The sequence below is a fragment of the Astyanax mexicanus genome, chromosome 24, assembly GCF_023375975.1.
Source record: "Astyanax mexicanus isolate ESR-SI-001 chromosome 24, AstMex3_surface, whole genome shotgun sequence".
NCBI lineage: Eukaryota > Metazoa > Chordata > Actinopteri > Characiformes > Acestrorhamphidae > Astyanax > Astyanax mexicanus.
Window position 1 is genome coordinate 22,044,560 of NC_064431.1, and position 26,117 is coordinate 22,070,676.

Consider the following 26,117-nt stretch of genomic DNA (forward strand, 5'->3'; position numbering starts at 1 on the left):
TCACCTTTTTCAGGTTTTTCAGGTTTGCAGACCCCCTATTAACGTGACTGAGCTAGCATGTCAACTTTATTTAGAAACAGTGTATTTATTACATTTATTTGTGTAAATATATATTTAAATGGCTCTTAAATTGTTTTCTGCAAAAAATCCTTGTAAAAATGATATTAATACATTTCCAGGTTTCTTTTCTTAGCTTTTGCCACCTCTGAGATCCTGTAACAGATGTGTTTATTGACTCGGTTGAGCTCCGGCACACTGCAGACCTCAGGAACGAGTCCAGCAGAGAACAGAACCAAATGTCATCCCTTTCTAAAAGTTAAAAATACAGCCCTCATTCAGGCAAAATGCCAGCGTAGAAAGGGATTTCCGAGGACCTACGACGGAAATGCATTATTCCGCCGTGTTTGCGCTCTTCTGCATGTTAAAGGCAAACCACAGAGGACTCGCTTCCATCGAGGTGAGGTCTGAAAATAGCCTGGTCTCCATACCAACAATGAGAGCTGGTTGTCAGAAAAGAAAGGTCTACAGTGTGTAGAACATTGGGGAGGAAAAATAGAAGTAGGAGAGGGAAGTGGCGAGAACATCAATTACCTGAACAATGCAGCTTAAAAACTCTCACAGTACTGAAGTGATGTACTAAACTGTACTTTTGCAGAAAGCTACACTCACAGCAGGTAAAAGTGGCCTAAATCTGATTGAGTAAATGCAAAAATGAGGAAAACATACAGAAGCGCTTCACGTGAAGTTTCGGTTTCATCCGAGCCTGAATAACAGGAGCTATACAGTTATCTGATCATAATCTAATCACAATGTGTTGGTCAAAGCCTGAAATCTGACTCTTTTGGTTCGATTACCAAAAAAAAAAAAGCCAATAAATTACCTTATCTGCACAATTTACTTTAATTAAGAAAAAAAAACAGGACTGGAACCCGGATTCTAGGTTCAGATTTGGATACCTTTTCCATAGGAAAACTAGAGCTTCGATTTTCTGCCCGGGTTGGACTCTGTTTTTTAATGCTGTTTTTATTTTATTTTATATAAAGCTATGGCGTGAAAATCACATTATTGTTGTTTTGTGTGTTTTGAACTAATGCTATAAGTTTAAAATAAACAAATTTGTTTGTTCAGAAAGTGTTTTATATTCTTAAACATTGTTAATTATATTAAAGTAGACAAAAGTCATTGTAAATAATGTTATTGTTCTTGGTCTATTTCAATTGAATTAAAGTGCAGTTCGTAGCCTTATTGTTGTTTTATGTGTTTGCACTAAGGCTCTATGTTTAAAATAAAAAAAAATATATAGTTTGTTCAGAAAGTGTTTTAAAGAAATTCATAAACACTGTTACCAGAGTGTATTTATATACACTTATATACACAGTCACCATTCTAGCATTCTAAAATTAACTGTTTACTGTTTTTTTTATTTCATTTTCTTTCCATTTTCTCCCCAATTTACATAGCCAATTACCCAGCCCACTCATTAGGACTCCACCTATCACTAGTAATGCCCCAACACACCAGGAGGGTGAAGACTAGCACACGCCTCCTCTGATACATGTGAAGTCATCGCCATCGCCTCTTTTCGAGCTGCTGTTGATAATGTGGCATTGACGAGTAGCATCATAGCGCACTTGGAGGAAAGCGCAGCGACTCGTTTCTGATACATCAGCTCACAGATGCATCCTTTTGCTGATCGAAATCACCCTTTCCTTTGGAGTGATGTAGAGAGTGCCATCTACCCACCCACGGAGAGAGCAAGACCAATTGTGGTCTCTCGGGGCTCCGGTAGCCGACGGCAAGCTACACGAACGGGATTCGAATCTGCAATCTCCTGATGATAGTTGTACCACTTGAGCCCACTGAAAGCATTTCAAACACATTTTTAGCTCAGTTTAGCACCATTTCGATTAGTTGTTTAATTTGGGCCAATGTTCTGTATGGTTTTAGCGAAAGAAACCTTTTCTTAAAGATCCTCAAGTTCACACCATTCTGCAAAACAATCAACAAACGAAAGCTTTCTCCTTCTTTATAATCACATCATAACTGTGGAAGAAAAAAAAAATCTAAGGTCTCTTCTACCTCAGTCCATATCTTGGTCATTACCTGGCGAGGGAAGAGTATTATCTGTGAAATATCGGCGCAGACGTGGAGCAGACACTCGAGGAAAGATCAATTAGAAGCCAGCGCTCCTCGTCCCACTGTTTAAGCAGTTGGGAAATGCATGGCTCTGCTGAAGAGGACTCCTCCGGATATTAGCCCACCCTCATGAAACTCAAATCAGACAGTTCATTTCAGATAAAGCCTGTTGTTCTGCTCCATCCCGCTCAAATTGCTTATGGCACATCGGAATTGTTTTCTCGCGCACTCGCGTTTGTTGTGTAATGCATTTTAAGTAACAGGGTGTGTCGGCTTGCCCAACGGGTTGCATAGGCTAGATCTAATTCAGGGTACATGATGCTGTGATGCTGTGTTTAGTATTTCTACTAAATTAACTTTTACAAGTTATTGTTGTTTGGCTATAGTGTTCAAAATGTTAACGGTTAAACTGGTTAACCAGCTAAGCTCATGGTTAAAAGTATAACACACTCTCATATTTATCATATTCAGCTTTAAACTGTGGAGGAACCCCTTAAGGAGCTTTGAGGAACCTTCAAGAAGCTTCAGAGTATCAAGGAAGACATGTTTCTACACGTTACAATAAGTCTATGGACTATAAAAAGATTTCACTACTCTTGCCATTTTCTGTCTTTAGTCTTTAAAATGAGCCATCTAAGAGCTCTGTCACTTTTATGCAAATACGCTGTTGCTGGCCAAATAGCACATGGCAAAACTCTTACAAGTGTAGAGTTATTGTAGTTTGGCTACAGTGTTCAAATGTTAAAAGGTAAACTGGTCGACCAGCTCAGCCAATGTTCAGTGTATACAGTGTATACTCTTAAACATTTAAGACATTCTCATATTAAGGTTCTTTAGATTTAGGGGCGCCAAGTGGTCCAGCGGTCTAAAGCGCTGCCACTATGAGCGGGAGGTCGCGGGTACGAATCCCCATTTATGCAGCTTTGCCATCAAGCTGTCGGCGCTCAGAGGGAGCACAATTGGCCTTGCTTCCTCCGGGTGGGTAGATGGTGCTCTCTCCCCATATCACTACTAGGGTGATGTCCACAGCACAGGGCGTCTGTGAGCTGATGTACCGGAACCAAGTCACTGTGCTTTCCTCCAAGCGCGCTGGCTGCTCGGCAATGCAAATGTATCAGAGGAAGCATGGCTGACTTCACATGTATCGGAGGAAACATGTGCTAGTCTTCCCCCTCCTGGTGTGTTGGGGCATCACTAGTGATAGGGGGAGTCCTAATGAGTGGGTTGGGTAATTGGCTGTTTTAAGTGGGAAGAAAATGGGAAAAATTTGAAATCAAAACAAAAAAAAAAAGGTTCTTCAGATTTAAACTGTGGAACTGAGTCTCAATGATGACATATTATTTCCCACATGACGTGGTAGCGCATAAGCAGGTAGTGGTGTTATCCACTGTGCCACACCAACCACTATTCAAAGAACTGATCCAGATTTTAAAACCTCTCACAGAGTTTGTTACAAAATGAGGAAAAGTGAGTTCAGAATTGAGTCATCCTAAAGAGAAGCGAAACTAAAGACTTCTAAGCTTGGAAAACGATCCCAGTATTTATGGAAATACTGAATAATATTCTATAAATCATTAAAAATATCCTTCCGAAGACAAATCACCACATCCTCATCGGTTATTCAGGGGAAGAGCCGAGTGCTAAAGGGGGCGAAACTTAAAGGCCACTTCAGAGCTCCGAGCCTGAACTTCTGATGCAACATCTTCTCCTCTTATCATCTCATAAAACCTCCCAGTGGGGTTCAATCCTGCCATTCTCCAGTAAATGACATTTAACAATATTCTGTTCCCGCTCAAACTGGGCGGCGTGCTGATTAAACCGAGGGAGGAGTGATAGTACGAGAATACTGAGCAGACCGGAGCTCGATCTGAATTATATTCGGGTCAAGAGATGCTAATTACTCTCATTAAATTACAACCCGTTAGCGGGCCGGCGGCGCTAGCGACGAATTGAAATGAATTCATGTTGTGAAAATTCAGGTGCGGCGTAAACATATTTAATTACAGCCCGCGACTCGCATAACGTTTACAAATCCATCTTGATTATTTTGGACCCTCTTTGAAATTCAGATGTTCTGTGAACTCTGACTCACAAAATATTCGTTAACTCCGAAACCCAGCCAACCTCGCTTTCATTACCGCATTTCGGGAACCATATCGGGCAACGGGGGTAATTTAATCATTACAAAGAGCAAATTCTAACAAGGCCACTAAATCTTAGCGGCGGTGCATCTTGTAAACCTTCTATGTGTAACAATAATTAGCTGCTGCTAATTGAAATTACCCAGCAGGCCCTGCGCAATTATAAATAAATGTTCCATGACTGGTTCCTGGCTTGGATGTATGGTTCTAAAAAGAAAAAAAAAATCTATAATTAGTATTGAACTTTTACATCATTTGGAGGGTCTTTCAGCTTCAATCAATAGAGAGCCTTAGGCTATTCTGTATATACTGAGTGAATGTGAATAGTTTATATCTTCACATTTAAGCTCATTGTGGACTTTGTGGACTCTGTGAAGGAGGAGTATAATCAAAACAAGGCACAGAAAGCTCTATCTGGATGGCATTAGTTTCTCAGGGGCTATTGGGGTAATTTTCTCTTTTATTGGGGGGGTCCTCTGTGATTTTGTTCCCATCCTGAACGACCATGTATGTGTTTTTTTGTTTAGATATCCTCTAAAAAAATTACAGGCTGAATTATCTACTTTTTGATGAACTCTGTGGTCCTCCGGTAATTTTAATCCCATCCGGATCCACATCTCTGAGTTTTATCACTTCGCGTTTAATAAAATAGCTATTTGTCTGCTGCCATGCACCGTAATTACACTTTGGGAGCTACTGAACGTGAAGTTATGTGACCGAGAAAGCTGTTATCAGTCAGACGTTCATTGCTATCTTGTCTATCGCAAACCTGTTGGCAGCCATGCAAACTTTTACATCAACAATCAACAAACAGAATGAACGAGCGTGAACGAGCAGGTCAGTTTCCTCTGCTGAGAAGCTGATGTTGGGTATATCCAGGTAGCTGCGCCCATGAAATAGCAATTTGCCTCAGAGCACTACTGGCCATACCTGTCAAGTCTCCCGTTTTGGCCGGGAAACTACCGTATTTTACTCCTTTTTCCCGCCGTCCTCCCGTATTATTATTTTCCCGTAAATGTCCCGTATTATATTAAAATAAAAAAACATATATTATTGAGGAGACAGGGCACTGACCGCTCTGTGTCTCTTAACCAATCGTGGAGCCGGTTCAAGGAGAAAGTCCCGCCTTTCAGGAGAAACAGCCAATCAGCTTGCAAAGGAGGGTCAGTGTAGGTAAGCCCCCCGTCGCTGTGAGTTCAGGCAGCTCGTCGGAGCAGCTGATGTTAAAACATATCTGGATATACAGCGATTTTTCTTAAAGAAAGGTAACGGTAGGTTAATGGAAACTATGATGAGATTTTTCTGATAGCGGCTTAAAAATACTCGTCTCCGAATTAAACCTCTTAAAATAAAAAAAATAAAGTTTGTGACTCAGTTTAACTAGAAATGTGTAGAGGACCGAAATGAACTGAACTGATCAGGAGTGATCAAAAGAAAGAAGTATTAATTAAAAATTATTAATTTAGTAGGCCCATTAGGACTAATTTTTACTGATAGAATATATCTGGTCCATGTCCTTTTAGTAAAAGCTCATGATACTATTTTTAGGTCACCAACAGTCATTTTGCAGAATTTGTGCACCTTTTGTTCAATTTTAAATCCATTAAATAAAAAAAAATATATCATATAAAAGAGTGCATTATGCCAAAAAAAGACATGAAATCTTAACCTTTTTTAAATATCTAGAAAAGGGGTTTTAATTTGGCTGTATTAAAAGAATGACATATGTAGGAATGTCCACAACATTTCAGATTCTGATAATCTAATTGTAGTCTGTAAGTGTTTCACATGTGGTTATTTTAGATTTTTTTAAACCTGTCTTAAAATGTAAGGGATACTGAACCTTCGTTGGGCTGGTGGGCTGGTGGGAGTGGACAGAGGAAAATGTCCCTTATTTTTAAATCTAAAACTTGACAGGTATGCTACTGGCTGTTAAAAGGAATGGCAGTGGAATGGAAGTGAAACGTTGATTGGTGTGTTGCACGTCACGCTCAAAACACCCACACCCATGCTAAATAAGACAATTAGTACATGACTTTTTAGTGATTTAAGACACTCAAGGTAATGCTGGGGGATTATAGCCTAAAAAGATTCTTAAATGTTTACACAAAAAAAAACGATTTTCGATAAAAAACGATTATTTCCCCCTTCTAAAAATCAAACTCCAGATGACAAAGAAATGGTTCAAAACTAGGTTTACCTTTAAAAAAAATTCATAGACACTGGATTATACTTTAAAATGTGGGTTTGTGATTGAAAATTGAGAAATAATGCACTAAACGAGTCACAGGTTTCCACAATAAATCACAGATCCTCTCTGGAGAGCGATGATGCTGCAATTTTTAGAAACAGTGGGATTTAATTCTAATTAAATAAATGCTTCACCCCACTGGGTGTTTGCGTCGCAAGTGCTGGAACAGTGCTGGAGCTGTTACGCGGGAGACGGAGGGATGGACGTAAGTGCAATATATAATTTATTAAACAAACAAGATACAATAAAACAGTAAACAAAACACGGGTAACGCAAAAAACTTACAAAGAACAAGGCAAGGATAAATCAAACTAAGAAACTCAGACTAAGAAACTAAGACTAGGATACATACGGGCAACAAGGATACATATGGACTAAGGATGCAAGGATACAAAAGATACAAAGGATACAAAAGACTCGACACTGAACATTCAAACAGAGGGGCTTAAATACACCTGGGCTTGGATGACGAGGGGGCGGGGTTACAGACAGGACACAGGTGAGAACACTAATAGCTAGGGCAGGGCTGGGGCGGAGCTATGGTGGAGACAGGTACAAAAACAACAACACAAGCACATGGCTGGGAACACTTGACAGGAAAACAGAGGGGCAGGAGCACAAGAGACCAAACGAGGGAGAAACAGAAGACAGACATGGGCTAAGGTGTAGCAGGAGCTTTTTTTTAGTACAAGCTTGGTGTAATGTTCAGAAAATATGAGCACGTTGGTCTGTGGGAGGCGCCGGTAACAAAAGGTAAGATGGATAAACACTTCAGAAATGAGGAGCGTTTATGGATATTTTAGATTAAAAACATAAAATATCTGTATGAAAAATCGCAATTTTAAAAATTGCATTAAAACTATCAATCGAATTAACCAAATTAATCATGAAAATTGCCCAGCACTAGCTCAAGGTGTACTTTTCCCGTCGTTATGACAGCAAAGACATACTGACAAAATCAAAATCCCCAAAATCAAGCTGCACAGTGCGTGGTTGACTCTCAACTAGAGACACATTTTACCAAATCTCCCTTTAGAAATCTGGTTAATATTTAAATAAAACCTGCAATCATCTCAATTTAGCACTTCTAAAGCCTTTATAAAGCCTGTATAACCCTTTGAGAAAGAAGATTCATCCACTGAAAGGTTATTTAAAGACACAAAAAAGACACTTCTCCGCTCTGAAGAAGCCTTTCTGGCACCTTTTTTTTTAAAGAGGCTGCAATAAACTCACGATTGTTGCTGCAATGAGAAACCATTAGCTCCACATCATTATTCAACGACATGCTAATGCTAATATTAGAAGAACAAAGGCAGAAGAAGGCGGAGGCCTGAATCCATTCATGCTCGCCGTGTGATCTTCACCAAGTCCCACCTCGTTCAGATCAAAACCGTCTACATCCGAACGCGGAGATGAAGTAATCTGTGTTATCTTCACGAGCCGCTAGCGGGCTCTCAGATCAGATCCCTAAACAATGAAGATCACCGAGAGCTGTTTGATCTTCAGATGAGAGATAATCCTCTCGCTTCTCTATTCTCCCATTTTTTCCCTTCAGTTTCTTCCCAAACCTTATATATCTAAATAGTGTTTAGCCTAATCTGAAGAAGCCCACCTTCCATCCACTGCTCTGATTAGAAATTTTAGCTAATAGAATGTTTCTATTAAAGATTAGCTTCAGTCAAAGCTCATTTTTTGCCACAGTTTATACAGTTAATACAAATCTGTACACATTTAGAATCTGTACTTTTTTTTATTTCTAATTTTCCCCATTTTCTGATTAATTTATACGGCCAATTACCCAACCCACTCATTAGGACTGCCCCTATAACTAGTGGTGCCCCAACACCAGGAGGGTGAAGACTAACACATGCTTCCTCCGATACATATGAAGCCAGCCACGGCTTCATTTCGAGCTGATGCAGCATTGCCAAACAGCCAGCGCGCTTGGAGGAAAGCGCAGCGACTCGGTTCCGGAACATCAGCTCACAGACGCCCTGTGCTGTGGACATCACCCTTTAGTGGTGTGGGGAGAGAGCGACATCTACCCACCCGGAGGGAGCAAGGCCAATTTTGCTCCCTCTGAGCGCCGGCAGCTTGATGGCAAAGCTGTATGACCTCCCGCTCATAGTGCCAACGCCTTAGACCGCTGGACAGCTTGGCGCCCTAGAATCTGTACTTTTAACATTTACATGCTACAAAGAACATAAAGATCCACAATTATCACAATAGGATTTTGTGAATAATATATCGTCAGAAATTATTTTGATAAACGATATTATTATCATTTTAAGACAATTTAATTTACACTGATATAAAAGAATAACATTCATAATAGAATAGACAACACATTCAAATGAATCATAGTTTGGGAAAACTATAGAAAGCTCTGGAAAAAAATAAAAGACCACTTAAAATTGATGAGTTTCTTTGATTTTACCAAATTGAAAACCTCTGAATAATATAATCAAGAGGAAGATGGATGATCACAAGCCATGAAACCAAGCTGAACTGCTTATCCAAAAGCAGTGTGTAAGACTGGTGGAGGAGAACATGCCAAGATGTGTGAAAACTGTGATTAAAAACCAGAGTTATTCCACCAAATATTGATTTCTGAACTCCTAAACCTTTTTATGAATATGAACTTGTTTTCTTTACATTATTTGAGGTCTGAAAACTCTATCATTTTTGTTATTTCAGCCATTTCTTTTTTTTTTGCAATTAAATGCTCTAAATGACATTATTTTTATTTGGAATTTGAAAAAAATGTTGTCTGTAGTTTATAACAATGTTAAAATAGCAAAATCAAAGAAACTGATTCAGAAACTGAAGTGGTCTCTTAATTGTTTTTCCAGAGCTGTAGATACCTTTTTCTTGACCTACTGCAGTTCACACAGTGTTTAAGCAGTTATTAAAGCATGACTGACAAACCGTATCTCATGGTGTATCCAGGCTCCCAGAGTCTCCTTTAAATATTACAGCTTCCCCAATAAACCTTTTATTAACCTTTTACTGTAACAATATTGAGGTTGTGAGGACAAATAACTGAATTTTTTTATCTATATACAGGGTTTAAAGAGTTAAAGAACATTCAGATAATATGGTTTGTTAATTTGATAAGAATCGAATTTGATTAAACAGATATTACATCTTATCATTACCCTGCAGAAGACATGCTTCTTTACTCTATATTAACTTTCTACAATTGCCTACGTATGTATCTGCACCCCACACACACACACACACACACACAGACCCATGCATGCACACGCCGCACACTATCTTCACACTCAAAGTGCTCGCTCTTTTCTTCTTCACAGCTCCCGTCTTCCCACCACATGTCCCTCTTTCATCATCAAAACCCGACCAGCGCCTCATAATTAATGCGCGCTCCAATTTCCTGCAGATTAAAGGCAGCAGCACAATTAAAAGCAGCGAGGAGAGGCAGCGGAAATGGAAAACACAACACAGATACAGGCTTTTGTTTGCGGGAGACCTGCAGCTGCGAGACGAGCAATATCGCGTCCAGCAGAGGCGAAGAGAGAGACGCTCACCACTCGTCGAGGCACTGCAGCTCCCGCTACTCACAGACTCCAAACACAGGGATTACCTCACCTTATAGAACAGCAAACTGCTTCGTATAGGGTCAACGCGAACAGTTCACCTCAAATTACACAGTCAGCACAAACAGCCAAAGCTTATATTCCAGAGTCTCAAACTACAGAGTCAATATGAACCGTAAACCTCAAAATACAGAGTCAACATGAACAGCCGGACCTCACATTACAGGGTCAATATGGCTGATTGAACAGCCAGAGTCAACAGCAAACAGGAACAGTTCATCTCACATTATGTTATAATTTATGTATTTATTAACGATATATTATAAAAACAAATGCTGCACAAACAGCTAACCTCAAATTCCAGAGTCAACACGAACAGAAAAACTTAAACTACAGTCATTATGAACAGTTTACTTCACATTACAGTCAACACGAACAGCTAACCTCAACTTCCAGAGTCAACACGAACAGAAAACCTCAAATTCCAGAGTCAACACGAACAGAAAACCTCAAATTCCAGAGTCAACACGAACAGCTGGACCTCACATTCCAGAGTCAACATGAACAGCAAATCTCAAATTCCAGAGTCAACACGAACAGAAAACCTCAAATTCCAGAGTCAACACGAACAGCAAATCTCAAGTTTCAGAATCAATATAAACAGCTAACCTCAAATTACAGAGTCAACATGAATAGAAAACCTTAAACTTCAGAGTCAACATGAACAGCTGAATGTCAAATTCCAGTCAACATGAACAGCTGCACTTAAAATTCCTGAGTCAACACATACAGCTTTACTTCAAATTCCAGAGTCAACACGAACAGCTGCACTTAAAATTCCTGAGTCAACACGTACAGCTTTCCTTCAAATTCCAGGGTCAACAGAACAGCTGCACTTCAAATTCCAGAGTCAATACAAACAGCAAACCTCAAATTCCAGAGTCAACATGAACAGCAAACAACAAATTCCAGTCAATATGAACAGTTCACCTCACACTACAGAAATCTTCAATGGTAACGGCTCGCTGTACACAGAGTCAACACAAACAATTCACCTCAAGTTAAAGTCAACACCTCACGTTATGAAAAAACAGCTAACCTTAAGTTACAGACAGTCAACAAGAACAGCTCAGCTCACAACTAGCGAACCTAAATTACAGAGTCAATACAAAGAGTTCACCTCACACTATGAAAATATCTAATGGGAACAGCTTACATTACAGAGTCAACCCCTCACATTACTTAAAAGAACAGCCACACAAACAGCCAACCTTAAGTTATAGAAAGTACAGAGTCAACATGAACAGTTCGCCTTACAATGAAGAGTAAACATAAACAATTCACCCCAAAATACAGAATTGACATGAACAGTTAACTGTCTTAGCTATGTAGGACACACAGAAGCACAAAAGCAGCACACTGTTAAGTTAACTGTGAACGTGCCAAAGACAGAGCACACCTGGCTCTTAAAGGGAATGATAACTGGCACACTGATTGGTTTATTTCATTTTACGCCCAAAACACACTCATTTTTACTAGTGTGCCCACTACTTTTTGCGTCCTCACGATACCAAAGATACATTAACACACCCTAAATCTAGCTGTACAATGCACAATAGATTGATTGACCAGTGCACAATAGATCGCTAAAATATGGCCCAATGAATGATAGACAAAGACATAAGAAAAAAAACGAAAAGAGAAAGAAAGAGCAAAGTCAGTGTGAGAAGAAGAACCGGGGTAAACGAGTATGAATAGTGATGGAGGAGTGTGCAGAAGGCCAGCTGCTCTGAAAGTGGCTCCCTAAATGCTGATGTTTTAGAAAAGCTTATTAAAAAGCTGGAAACAGATTGCGTGCCGGCCCCGGGCCCCGTCCCCTGAGAGGCCACCATATGCTCTGAGAGTGCGGCGGTGAGCGCTGGTGAGCGCCGGTGAGTGCTGGTTAGCGGAGGTCCTGATGAGGTGGATACTGAATGTTTAAAGCCTCTCCTGGATTCACCGCCGCGGCCCGGCTCATTTAATTACAGCTGCTGACATTTTCATCCCCTGTACCGAACAGATCCTGAACTCGGATTTATTCCTGCTCTGGCCTTTTTCCTGATCCTGTATCAGTTGTTGGGGAATGATAGCGGCGGGAGATGTCTCAATTCAGGCTGACTAAAAATCTAACCTCCAGTAAAGGTCTACAGGAGCAGCAGAGTGTAGATGCGGTTGCACACTGATGCCGTGCCGCAGTGCAAAAATACAAAACCACTGTGTAACACTTTACAATAAGAGTACATCGATTAACAGTACTTACGACAATAATTAACAGTATTATATGGAAAAATAGTGAAAAAAAAACAGAATCATTATTAGAAACTAGTTGAGACATTATTATTAAACATGACTACATTGCTTAAGAAGGTTAAAATAATGTAAATAATAGTGAATTTAGACAATTATTTAAAACATTTGTAATGTCCTAACTAGCGTCAATTAATCATTAGTTAAGACATTCTGTGTCAGGTGCGGGTGCAGGGAGGACGCGGAGGCGGACGCATATGCAAACAACAAGGGATTTATTTAACAACAGGACTGAGGAAACTCGGGAAAACATGGAGTACTGACAGACGATAAACGTACAAGGATCGACCCCGGGGAAATGGAACACGGACCTTAAATAGAGGTGCACACACACAGGAAACAGGAAACACCTGGGACGAAGGGGCGGAGCTACAAATGCACACAGGTGAGTGGAAAAACACTGGGAAAGAAACACAGACCTGAGAATAACACAGACTAGAGAACCAGACAGACAAAATACCTGACATTCTGCCATAAGTATAAGAAATAAATGTTAGTGAATGTGTACGGCAGAATCTGGGGGCTTCAAATATTTGGCAACCCTATTTTTCGGCAAAAAATACAAAAAATTGCACTTTAAAAAGACAGATTTATACACAACTGAATTAGTTTCTCCAATTTTGGCTGAAATAACAAAATAGATGCAGAGCTTTCAGAACTCAAATAATGCAAAAAAAAAAAAAACAAAGGTCATATTCATAAAATTTAAGAGTTCAGAAATAGAAATAAACCTAGTTTTTAATCACAGTTTTCATGCATCTTGGCATGTTCTCCTCCACCAGTCTTACACACTGCTTTTGGATAGCTTTTTGCCAGTCCTGGTGCAAAAATTCAAGCAGTTCAGAAAGAAAATGATATTTGATATTCAGCCTTAAGCTAAATGTATCGTTTTGTTCGGCTTCAGTTTTGGCCAAAAATGTTTACATATCAGTGCATCCCTAGTCCAGAGGCTAGGAACTACACCAAATACGTTACTGCAAATCAAAGCTTTTTACTTTAAATGTTGTTTCCTATCAAACTGCTACTTTTATTTGGTCTGAAATTAAACGTTTTTTTTTTTTTTTTCTTCATGTCTTTTGTATGTCTGCCTCCTGAGTCTTCTGGTAGAAGTTAAGTTCTTGGCGCTGCTGATACAGTTGGCCATTAGCATTAGCGTTGATGCACTCTGATGTGGTGCCACCAAAAAAAACACTGCCAATACACTTGATACTTGATATCTAACAAGCATATTTATGTTTTCTTCCAGTTTCATAATCAGCCAGCTCTCTCAGTACTGCCAATCAGAAAAGTGCAAAAGGTGGCAAAGCTCTTCCAGAAACGATGCACTCTGCAGCTAAATCTTTTTGAGGAACTAGCTGTCTGGTGCTGTCCAACATCTCGTCAGGCTTGCAAGCGGAGGAATGTTAAAAGGAATCTTTGGAGCAAAGCCTTTGGCTCCTTTTGGAAGCATTCATAACAAGCATGACTGATTCTTACAGGGTTCTGCTAAGTTATGATGCTAGTCACAAGCTAACACGCTAGTTTATAACTGTATTTTTCGCACTTAAAATCTCTTAATTATCCCAAAAAATCTGATGCATTTTGTGTATAAATTTTACCAGTCAGCTTGTAAGAAGCAGTAAAGCCACTCTACTGAAGTGCAGCTTTATACAGAAGTTTCAGTTTAGTTCTCCAGCACTGGGCTGGACTAGCATTAGCATTAGCCGCTAACTGCTCTAGCTCTTTCGTCATTCAGAGGTGGGCATATCTGTAGTCTGTGTGTTTACCGTGTTAAAACAAGCTACGTGGGACAAACCGATAGCTAATATCGCCCTGGCTAACCGTAGCTAGCAGTTAGCCGCTAATGCTAATGCTCCAGCCTTAGCGCTAGAGAAATTCGGGAATCTAAGCTCACTGTAAATAAACTAAAGTGTTTTACTCAATAAACAGTTTTCAGGAGAGAAATCTGTCTCTCTCTCTCTTTCTCTCTGTCACTCTTTCTCTCTCTCCATCTCTATCTCTTTCTCTCTCCATCTTTCTCTCTTTCTCTCTCCCCATCTCTCTCTGTATCTCTCTCTGTCTTTCTGTATCTCTCTCTCTGTCTCTCTGTATCTCTCTCCATCTCTTTTTCTCTCTCTTTCTCTCTCTCTCTCTTTCTCTCTCTCCATCTCTCTCTCTCTCTCTCTCTCTCTCTCTCTCTCTCTCTCTCTCTCTCTCTCTCTCTCTCTCCACTCCTTTATGTCCTCTTTTATGAATAAGAACCTATCCTGGTTCTTATTGTTGTAATCAATCTTGGAAGATTGTTTTTTTTGCCGGCCGCATTAAATTTTAAAGAATCCCAAAAAAACGCACCCCGCCATCCCTGAATTTTTACCCGCAACTATATTGTCAAACAAGCCCAATTTGGCAGGAAAACTGTGCACCTGGCAACTCTGGCTGCGTCACACCTTGCTTACTTAAAGATGCAGCATTTACAGTATAAAAGGGGAAGATACAATATTTGCTACTGGTATAACTGGGAAAATGTCTAAGGCTAAGCTGTAAACCTATATAAGGTTATCTAAAATTTTAAGTAATGTTTACTAAAATAAATTAGACTCAGATCTCTCTTTTATTATATTGAAATGTATGACTGTAATTTCATTTAATTTATGTCTTTTTGTTTTATCAATTGCTTTGCATAATTATTCTACCCTCAATTTTATGATCTGGTTAAGATAGATTTGCATCAACAATTTTACAGCCAACACAGTTAGCAGTTCAGAAAAAGATGCTTGCTCTTACAGCCTACAACACAGAGGCCAGGCAGTCAATCCTAATGTATAATCTACAATTTACCCTAAGGTACCTTTTTTTGGGACTATAAGGCGCACTTAAAAATCTTTTATATCCCCAAAAGTTGTTTAGTTAAGCATTTGCCTTAGCCGCTAACCACGCTAAGCTCTAGCTCTTTTGCCGTTCATAGGTGAGTATTATCGGCATGTAGCCTGCTGCTAACCCTGGCTAGCACTGCTGGAGTAGCATTATTAGCATTAGTCAATAACCACGCTAAGCATTCAGAGGTGAGTATATCGAACTCTAATCTGCAAGTTTACTGTATTAAAACAAGCTATGTGGTATGACCTGCTAGCTATTATCGCCCTGGCTTACTGGAACACTTAGCGTTCCTCGTCTAGCTCTGTCGGGTATAATACACTAATGCTAAACGTGGCTAGCTGTGCATCTAAAGTATGAAAATAGACCAGAAAATAGACGTTCATTGATAGTGCGCCTTATAATCAGGTGCGCCTTATAGTGCAAAAAATACGGTAGTCTGGGGGAATCACTACTGATGGTGAGTGTCAGAAATTGGGAAATACATCCAGTGTGCAAAGAGATTGTGCCAAAAGCCAATAGAAAAGAAGCAGTTAGTGGCAACAGCATTGCTGCTGGAGTTTTTAATTACTCTATTAGATACTCCTAAATATCTGGTCCACCTAGTAAATGTAAAGTCAGAAGAGGTAGAAGCTCATCTGTTGCTCGACAATTAGTGGTGTTATCTTCTAGTCCTTCACCAGTAGTCGCAGGACGCTGCCCACAGGATGCTACCCACAGAACACTGAGGTGTTTAAAAATTCCAACAGCACTGCCGTGTTCTGTGCACTGTGTCCTGAGAATGACCCTGGTGGTCATCTACTGTATATCTGGGACCAACATGGATCCAGTGGATGAAATTTCTGTTTCCCAGTAAGGCTATACATACAAGCAAACATAAACATGTTGTTAAAAAGCCAATTTATTTTGCCCTCGATAGCATCTAGGTCATGGGTCTTCCAACATGACAATGACCCCAATCATACTTCAAAAAGCACCAAGAAATGGATGCAAAAGAAACAATTTTGTTCTCAGTAGCAAAACATGCAGATCTTTCATAATATTTATGCTTCAGACTTGTCCAAGCCTAACCCACTGAACTGCCCAGAGTGAAACCAATAAACCATGAGCACCTCCAGTCCTCCAGTGTGTGCTTAGCTGTAGCAACTGAATGCCCTTATTTGAGCCGCGTGACTGCAAAGCTCAAACCAATTTATTCCTCCATTATTACGATGAAAGTGGTGGAGGTGTGAATATGTTGTTTCGCCAACAAAAACAATAACAGAGCATTCAGTGCTGCGTCCTCCACTTGCATTTCAGACATTATAATGAAACCTGAAAGCCTCGGCTCATTCTGCTGCCCGGATTCCAATATCCTTCGGCAAACTGCACAGATTTGGCAAATTCTGTACATTTCCTGAGGTAATCCCTAAAAATAAAATTCAGAAATAAAAAAACACATAACATCGTACACGCTCTGCCAGGCACTAGCATGCCACAATACCAATAAAAAGGTTACTATATAATGCAGGAAAAAAAGGTTTCTTAGACTCAACAACAATAGTGAAATCATATATACGTACACCAATCAGCCATCAGACTTTAACACCACCTCATAAAGGGTCTCGCAACAACACAGGTTCTTTTTCTTTTCCTATTGTACATCGTCTTGAGACCCTTCGTCCTCATATGAAGACATTACCTATCTGCTATTCTGCACCATGATTTTTCACTTTTTATTCATTATTTTAAAAGTTGATCCATTGTCCTTATAAGGACACAGTGCCCGTATCATCTAGTGGTCACATGACTCAATTGATTGAAAGCACGATGGCAGGAACCCCAAGTTTCTACAGCCTGGGGGCTCTGATTGGTCCTGCTGGCTAAACGTTGCTATTTCGAATCCTGTTCATGCAGCTTGCCATCGGCTACCGGAGCCCTGAGGAAGCATAATTGGACTTGCTCTCTCTGGGTGGGAGATGGCACTGTTTGAAATTAGTGTATTTGTTTACTATAGAAAGCTTAATTTAGTTTTTAAAGTAAAAGGATGTTTTTTAAAGGTTAAAACAAACTGCTTTCCCCATATGAGGACATAAAGTCCAAAAGTCCAAACCATCAAAATAAAACTGTATTTTCACACTTGAAATAAATCAAACTGTGGTTAAGTTGAGTTGGAACAAGAGCACCTCTTTAAGTTCAAATTTTGGTCATCAGAAAACAAAAAAAAATATATGGTGTGAAATCACCTATAATCTCTAACATGCACTCAACATCAAAAAATAGGCAGAATTAATCAACGATGTCATGGAATCACAGTAGCAACAAGTCGTCTTTAGTGAGGAGTCATCCCTTGGTGGAGACAACTAATGAATCTATGGATCCTTTTTAACGATCTTTTGGCGTAACGTGAAATAAACCAATAAGTGTTTAACTTGCACTCTGAATTTGGCAAATTGCTATTTCAGCGGTACAGCACCTCTGTTCATCTCAGCTGTGTTGCCAAGATAGCAATAAACGTCTGACTGTTGGCATCTGTCTAGGTTGCATTCAGTCAGTGGCATACCTGTGTTTTTCCATTGCCATGATAGCAATATGCCAGAAATTTACCTGAACACACCTCATTTGAGACCTGAGACTACCACGCCCACTGGTGTAGATATTCAAAAGCACTTTTGCTATTTAAACGACCCAGGCAAAAACTGTAAAAGTAGACAGTTGTTGGGGTGTATGATAGCAATGAGCATAACAACACATCTTGCGCAGGGTGTAAGATACCGTCCAATGTGTGGAGGAACAGTTGGCACTGCCAAGACTGGTGAATAGTTTGCTATCATTGTGTGGGGTGTAATGTCTGATTGTAGACACCCAATGTTACATCAATTTCTTTGCACTATTACAACAGGAACAATGTACTCATCCATATACTGCTGCCATCTCAAGAGCTTACCTTAAAGACACAAAAACGATGACAAGGCCACCCAAACCTACAGTATCTCTACTAAAATGGGGGATGCTAAAGTTATTCGACATGCTATCAACACTTGTTCCAAGATTCTGTACTGGGTATGCCTCTAAAACACCACTACGCTGGTGGAGATTTCCTGGGAGTTCCCATTTGAGACTATTCAACTTGACAAGTTGTTCAGACTCACCCAAGAGGCTTGTCCAGTCGGCTTGCTGGTGACCCCACAATCTCTCCCAGGGTGCAGAACATTTGCCCAAGGAAATCCTGGAGAGTCAGGTGAAAGAAAGGAGCCGAAAAGAAAGAGAAAACAAGACAGAAAGAGAGATAGAGAGAATAGGGTGGTGGGGAGTTGGAGGATAAATGGACGATAATTAGAGATTATAACTTGTCACGTTCCCTACTCCCTACAGCTCTCTTGTCTAGCTACAGTAATAGATTGAAAGGCTTTAGACCTACGTTGCATTCTGAGGGCTTCCAGGAGGTAGGGCGGCAGCCATGTTAACAACAGAGCACAGCATGTAACAGAAAGGATAAGACACAAAAAACAAGATGGCGGCCATAAAACGGCCCAAACGAGTCCATTATTGTACAACCAAGGATGATCAAATAAAGATGAAAGGGGTTGGGGTCATTGAAACTATCGGTTAAGACTAGATGATGACAACTAACGATGACGAACTACCGATGGACGCAAACAATGATGACAACAGAACATGCAAATCAGCAAGTACCCAAATATATAGAGCTTATACTGTATATGCTTGCTCATGCTAGGTTAATATACCCTCATCATCAAAGAATAGTTTTAGCACCCAGAAGGAAATAAGGAATTAAACCTCAGAAAGGCAGTGGGTCATCTTTAGTGACAAGTCAGTTCATGGTTAGTACATAGGTCAATGGTTTGTTGTCAATTACACATGTATTACATACTACTGTACTCCTGTGTATGTGTAGCTCAGTAGATACGACCAATCCCATTTCTCTTTTGTACCCCTATCCCTTGTTTTCAAGTGTGAACAGGGTTATAAGGGGAAGGAGTGAAATTCTACTTCTAAGAACTGGGACAATCCTTCAAGCACCCGAAACCGAAACAGATATAGATACAGTGGAGCGCAAAAGTTCAGCAACCTAGCTGCTGCTTACCTAGTATTCTTTAGGGCAGGGGTCGGCAATTAAGTTTGGCTGCGGGACAGATATTTTCCAACAATATTTACGTGGCGGGCTACAAAAAAATTCTGTTTTTGAAAATGAAGTGTAATGAGATGGAGTGCTACAGACTAGTAGCTCTCCAGCCCAGAGGGTTGTTGAACCCAGTTGCAGAACAGTTGAATTCAAAGCAGGTAAATCAAAGAAGAAAGGAAAAAATAAATAAATAAACACACCGCTCCTCATGTGGGATTGAACCCGAGTCGCCAGGGTCAAAAAAAAAAAAAACGCCCTTATAATGAGATAGGGAACTAAAGTCACGCTGAGCGCGACAGAGAAACAGGGGAGGGATGTAAACAAAAGCTCACCAGAGAAGCATTTTATTTATTTTTTTATAAATAAATAAATATTATTATTTTTTTTTTTTTTCATTATCGTTCATCATGCTTGTGGGCCACATATTGCCGCCTATTGTCGACCCTTGCTTTAGGGCATTGTATTTCTTCAAAAATTCAGTGATTAATTATTACTGTCCATTCCTGAATTTCTCTGTGATGGGAAGCTTAGCTTTCATTAGTTTTTATTTTCTTTCATTTTTTTCCATTCAACCTTAACTGGCGCAGCCTCTGCCAAATGCCATTTAAGGTGGAACAGGAAGGTTAGCTAGTTAACTCATACGAACTACTAGCATTTTTTTTCAAGCTTGTTATGAAGAAACTCTGGTGATCATAATTTTTGACAAGGAAAATGGAGAAATTTGAGGGTTTCTTTGGTTGCTTGTGCCGCCATGTTGGCAGTAACTCTCACAGTTCTCTGTTTGGAGTCTGTTGGTCATGTAGCCCTAAACCTAACCTACCCCTCCAGCCTAACAAGAGTCAGGACACCCTACCTCCAGGTGTGAACACGCAAAACAGAGGAGTAGGGCTAAGTGGTAGCGTCAAAAAGTGAAATGGGAATGGGCCTAAATGTTTCATAATTTATTGCTCTTGATTCCCTTTATCTTCTTTCACAACAGCGTCACAATGCGACACTTTCTTCTGGGTGCCACTATTTCTTTGAGGATGAGTATACAGCATCACGAATGCCGAATATCATGAACGGTTCTTGCTTTTTGTGTCCACTTTGGTGTTCAAGCAAGTGGCTTTGATCTCTAAGCAAACAGTGTATGTTCTCCTGACACTGTGCTAAAATAAGCACGGTTGGTCCTGGAACCAGCAGAGTGGCCTAGATACTGCAGGAGTCAGTGTGGATTCAAAAAGCGTCAATAACACACCGTCTGTATGCATATAACATGAGGACAGTCCAGGAAGCAGTGCATTAAAATCATAAATATTTACAGCTAAGAGAGTGGGATTTAATCCAATATGTACTCTATAGCAATCTTGCTTATTGAATGTAATTCAAACTGTATTTCCAAGGATCGCAATTTTCCTTCGACAGGACCCCTTATTATTACATTCAACAATTTATTTGGATACTCAGATTTGAACCTGGTTTGCATGTAGATTGTTTCTGACAGTTTGCTCAGATAAAACTCACATGTTTTGAGAGATCTGGGCTTTTAGAGTCAACGTCGTATCTGAAATTGAAAAAGAAATGAGGACATCCATCAGTTGATCTATTAACAGCATCCTGATTCAATCTCAATCTCAAAATACACTGTACAGTTGAATATGGAATAAAAGAGACATTTCAATGAATAACCATTTATAATACATCCTTTAGAGACATCTTTTGCTGCAATTACTGCTGCAAGGCTTTTAGGGTATGTCTACAGACACCTAGAGGTTTCTGCCCATTCTTTTTTGCAAAACAACTCAAGCTTAGCCGGGTTGGATGGAGAGCGTCTGTGAACAGTTTTTTTTTTTTTATGTCTTGCCACAGATAATCAATGGGATTTCAATGGGATTCTAACACATGAATATTCTTAGATCTAAAACATTTCTACTGTAGCTCTGTTACAGTGGATATTTACGGTCATTGTCTTGCTGGAAGGTGAATCTCCTTCACAGCTTGGGATAAGCTTGTGTTTTTATTACCTAACTCAGCTTTAAACTTCTCAACAACCTTATCTCTGACCTGCCAGGTTTCTTGGTCTTCCTTGGAGTTGGTCTTAGTCATGATGCTGTTTGTTCATGCGCACCCTATTATAAGGCGTTCTATCAACCAACGTCTAATTTCTGGTCTATTTTCATACACAAGGCGCACCGGATTCTAAGGCGCATTTTAAGAGGCACTAGTGAAGAACATGGGTATCGACATGTTTTCCTTTTATTTCAGCGGATCTCACCACTGGGAAGGGCACGTAAAACCTTTTTCTTTCTCAAACGAGCGCTGAATGTTAATTTAAACGGATTTCTCTCCTGAAAACTGTTAATTTGGGTGAGTAAAGAACTTCTGTTTTCTTATAGTGAGCTTAGATTTCCAGTGTTTTAGCACGGATAGCAGCAGCGCTAGCCGCAGTTAGCAGCAATGCATGCCGTGGTTAGCAGCAGCCCTTGACACTAGTAAATGCCACCAGATGGCGCTACACTGAGTAACCCAGGGCACTATTATCTCGCAGTTAGTCCCACGTATCTTGTTTGAATGGTAAAAACACTCAGGCTACAGTCCAATATACTTGCCTCTAAATGGCGAAAGCACTAGTGCTGCAGTTAGCAGCTAATGCTAATACTGCTCCAGCCTCGGTGCTGGAGAAACTTCACTAAAACTCCTTTATAACACTGTACTTCTGTGGAGTGGCTTTACTGCTCCTAACAACTTGACTGGTTAAATTCATACATAAGAAACACTGGATTATAAGGCGCACTGACGATTTTTGGGGAAATTAAAGGATTTTAAGTGCACCCTATAGTGCGCATTTTTAAAACCATGTATCATTTTCATTCTACTTTACATTTATGTGATAATTTGTGTCGGTCTGTCACTTAAATCTCAATAAAATACATCTAAATTTGTGTTTGTAAGGTGGCAAAATGTGAAAATTCAAAAAGAATAAAAACTTTTGCAGGCAACTGTTTATACAGTATATACATGCAGAGATATGCATGTATCATATGAAAATATATTGTTTTCATAAAATCTCTATAATTCCTGTTTGCATTTCTGCTTTACAAATGGCTTATTATGGTTATCGAGTTGCCTGAACATGAAAATATGCATTAATATGGATCAATATACATGACGCTATTATTTTGAAGGACAGATCCTATTAAGGAGGCATGTGGCTGCATACATGAAAAACGAAGCTATGTCTACAGTCACGTAGCTCACGAGCTGTGTATGTAAAATATGCTCTATATTTTAACTCAATTATAAAATATATTATATGCTATCATATAATGGCAATGCCATTGTTTTGATATACAAAGCCTTAGCAGTAAAATGATGGTCATTTGCTTCATGTATGACACTGTTATGAAGCATCATACTCATTCCTATAACATTATAATTAACCTGTAGTTACTGGCATAAGCTGGTCATAAATATATAACAACATGATACAAGTACAAGAGCGAGAAGATCATCATAGAAAGTACTCACAAGTCAAAGCGCAGATTCTGCTTCTCCTCAAAGAAGTAGTCCAGGATGAACTTCCGCACGAAATCCGGATTTAGCGTGTTGTCAATCACCTCCGTTCTTCCGAACTGGAGAATGGGTGGGATGAGAGGGTGAGAGCGGAGAGGTGGACGTGGTAAGAGAGATTGGAGACCGAGGGTGGAGTGGTAGTGGGGAATGGAGAGGAATGGAGAAAATAAGAAAAGGAATTGAGAAAAGAAGGACAGAAAGAGTAATGGAAAAGTGATGGGAGGGAAAAAATACAATAGTCAGAAACTGCGGAGCAAAGAGGGGAGTATTAGAGTTGTTCAACAGAGTTTTATCGACGTCAATAAAGCCATATAATCCAAACACTACATTATATAAAGCTACAGAACTAAGCTAAGCTAAGGTGCAGCTTGCTGTTGAAGAAAGAGAAGCAAGTTTTCCATCCAGCAAGTTTTTGTATATAAAAAAAACAGTCCATTATTGCTTTAGACTCCTTATACTCATGTTTTTTTTTTACCTATACTCCCTATACTACCCTATAATCCACTATCTTTTACTACTCTATACTTTCTATACTCCTCTAGACTCCCTATACTTACACTTTTCTACCCTATACTCCCTATACTACCCTATAATCCACAAACTCCTCATACAACCCAACTGCATTATACTCTTCTATACTCCCTGTGCTCCATAATACACTATACTACCTTATATACCCTATACTACACTATACTCTCTTAAACTATCTTTTCCTGACCTATACTGCCCATATTACCATGGATTTTCTATACTACCCTACTCTACTCTATAATACATTATACCCCCATATGGTTCTTGTGTTCCCTATATTAAATCACAATACCCTATAGTCCCTGTACTAAGCTATACTCCTTATACTACCCTATACTTCATACTGCCCTATACTACATAATACTTCAAATACTACCATGTACTATCTATACTCCCTATAATACCATATACTCCATATACTACCCTTTACTACATTATGCCCCAATTAGTCACGGGAACCATACAGTATCTGACCATATGATATGATCACAATATGTTGCTCATGTTAACGAGTGATTCTACTCGATATATTACAAGACAGTTCTCTGCAATCCTATATCCTCTTGAGACCCTGTGTCCTTGTATGGGGACACTACATTTCTGCTTTTGTGCACCATGATACTTTTTTTTATTTTTTTTTTAAGTATTGACCCATTGGCCTCATATGGAGACACTATCCGTACCATCTAGTGGTCACATGACATTACACTCAATTGATTAAAAAAAAAAAAAAAAAACAAGATGATGGGAATCCCAGTCAAAAGTTTCTACAGCCAGTCCAGATAGGAACATAGGCTTGGTTAAAATTTGCAATTGAATTTTATGTTTAAAACTAGTTTATTAACTTAGTGTAGAAAGCTAAAATTAAGTTTTTGGACAAATTGGGTCCTGCTGATCCCAAGTGTCAAGGATAAATGTTATATGTTAAAATAAACTGCTGTCCCCATATGAGGACGATGTTTTCGTACGAGAAGTTGTTTTTTTTTTGCAAAAACACAGTTTAGTTTTTATGCTAGTTTTAAGTCCTACTTATCTAAAATAGCTAGAAGAAGAAAAAATGCACAAAAAGCAAAAGTTTGGGCATTTTTGTTACTAAAGTAGATAAAATACTCAAGTAAATGGCAAAAATTATGTATACAAATTATTAATATATCATCCCAACTCCTTATACTACCCTATACTACATATTGACCTATACTATACTATACTATACTATATTATACTATACAACTCTATTGTACCATATACTCCCTATATTCCACACAATAGTCCAGCTTGTATAAAGCAGTGGCAGTTCTCTTATCAGTAGGCAACAGCTCTGCATTGCTCTCACTGAACTGTCTTGTGTGTTTGCACTCCCAGATATTTGCTTATCTTGTGGCAGTGAGATTTTAGCCATCACTATCTCTCTATTCTGCTTGTTTTGATTCTAGTACTAACCACAGTAGTCTATGTCATCTTCACACTTTTTTTTGCACTGTATAGAAACACAAACTATTTTCTTTTTTTTTTTACTGAAAATCATAAACGTGCATAACTTTGCTTTTCCAGAACATTTGGGTTAAAACCGAGCTAATGAGAGATACAGGAAAAGTAAGACAGAGTAAAAAAGAAGAGAGAGAAAAAGAGAGATCCGCCTGTTCGCCCTGCAATTTGTGTTTATCATGAATTATTTAGTGTGAGATCTGTTTAGAAACAGATCTGTAAGTGTAAATAAATAAAAGGGCCACACATTCTGCTTTCATGTAACGCTTACGGAGCTCTGCAGAATACATTTAAACCCAATTCAGACCTAGCACATGCTAGGAATATTTGTTCAAATGTTTGTGAACACTCCCAGACGTCTACAAGGACAAAACTCATTTCAGAGAGATAGCATTAAAACCTTGACCTTCTGTCAATCCACACTAAGGTCCAGGAAATGTAGGACATTTGACTGGGAAAATATACAACAAATATATTATACTGAAAGATGATTATCCTTGTTTAAACTCCCTTCAAAATGTCTTCTGCAGTAATTTATCTCACCAAGGGCCATATAGTAAAATACACTTTTTACAATTACAGTGTGGTACACTCAAGAAAATTGGGAGCTGCTGGATAAACCAGCTATTGGGCAATTTTTTTGTCATCCGTATTTAATCAAATGTTTTTGGACACTTCTCTATCAACAAAATATTGGCATTAACCTCATTGAGAATCGTTGGGATGTGCTGGAGAAGACTTTGTGCAGTGGTCAGACTCTATCATCAATGCTGCTGCAAGATCTTGGTGCAAAATTAATGGAACACTTGATTGAAATAAATCTTCTGACATTGCAGAAGCTTATTGAAACAATGCCACAGTGAATGTGTGCTGCAATCAAAGCTAAAGGCGGTCCAACAAAATATGAAAGTGTGTGACCTTTTTTTGGTCAGGCATATATATGGAATATATGTATATATACACTCACCAGCCACTTTATTAGGTACACCTTTCTAGTATTGGGTTGGACCCCCTTTTGCCTTCAGAACTGCCTTAATCCTTCATGGCCTAGATTCTTCAAGGTACTGGAAAAATTCCTCAGAGAGTCTGGTCCATATTAACATGAGAGCATCACGCAGTTGCTGCAGATTTGTCGG

At 39.3% G+C, this 26,117-nt stretch overlaps 1 protein-coding gene across 2 annotated transcripts in view; it reads right to left on the reverse strand.

The window, feature by feature from the left end:
• cpne5b (copine Vb) overlaps positions 1-26,117 on the reverse strand; it is a 212,422-nt gene that overhangs the window by 124,688 nt on the left and 61,617 nt on the right. Inside the window, exons 4-7 of one of the 2 annotated variants that reach the window (XM_022682731.2) lie at positions 22,921-23,024; positions 20,917-20,956; positions 18,688-18,702; positions 18,419-18,495 (exon numbers count right to left, since the gene is read on the reverse strand). In XM_022682731.2, coding sequence (XP_022538452.1) covers positions 18,419-18,495; positions 18,688-18,702; positions 20,917-20,956; positions 22,921-23,024 — 236 coding nt within the window. The remainder of the gene's footprint in view (positions 1-18,418; positions 18,496-18,687; positions 18,703-20,916; positions 20,957-22,920; positions 23,025-26,117) is intronic. The other variant, XM_022682732.2, reaches the window with a different exon arrangement.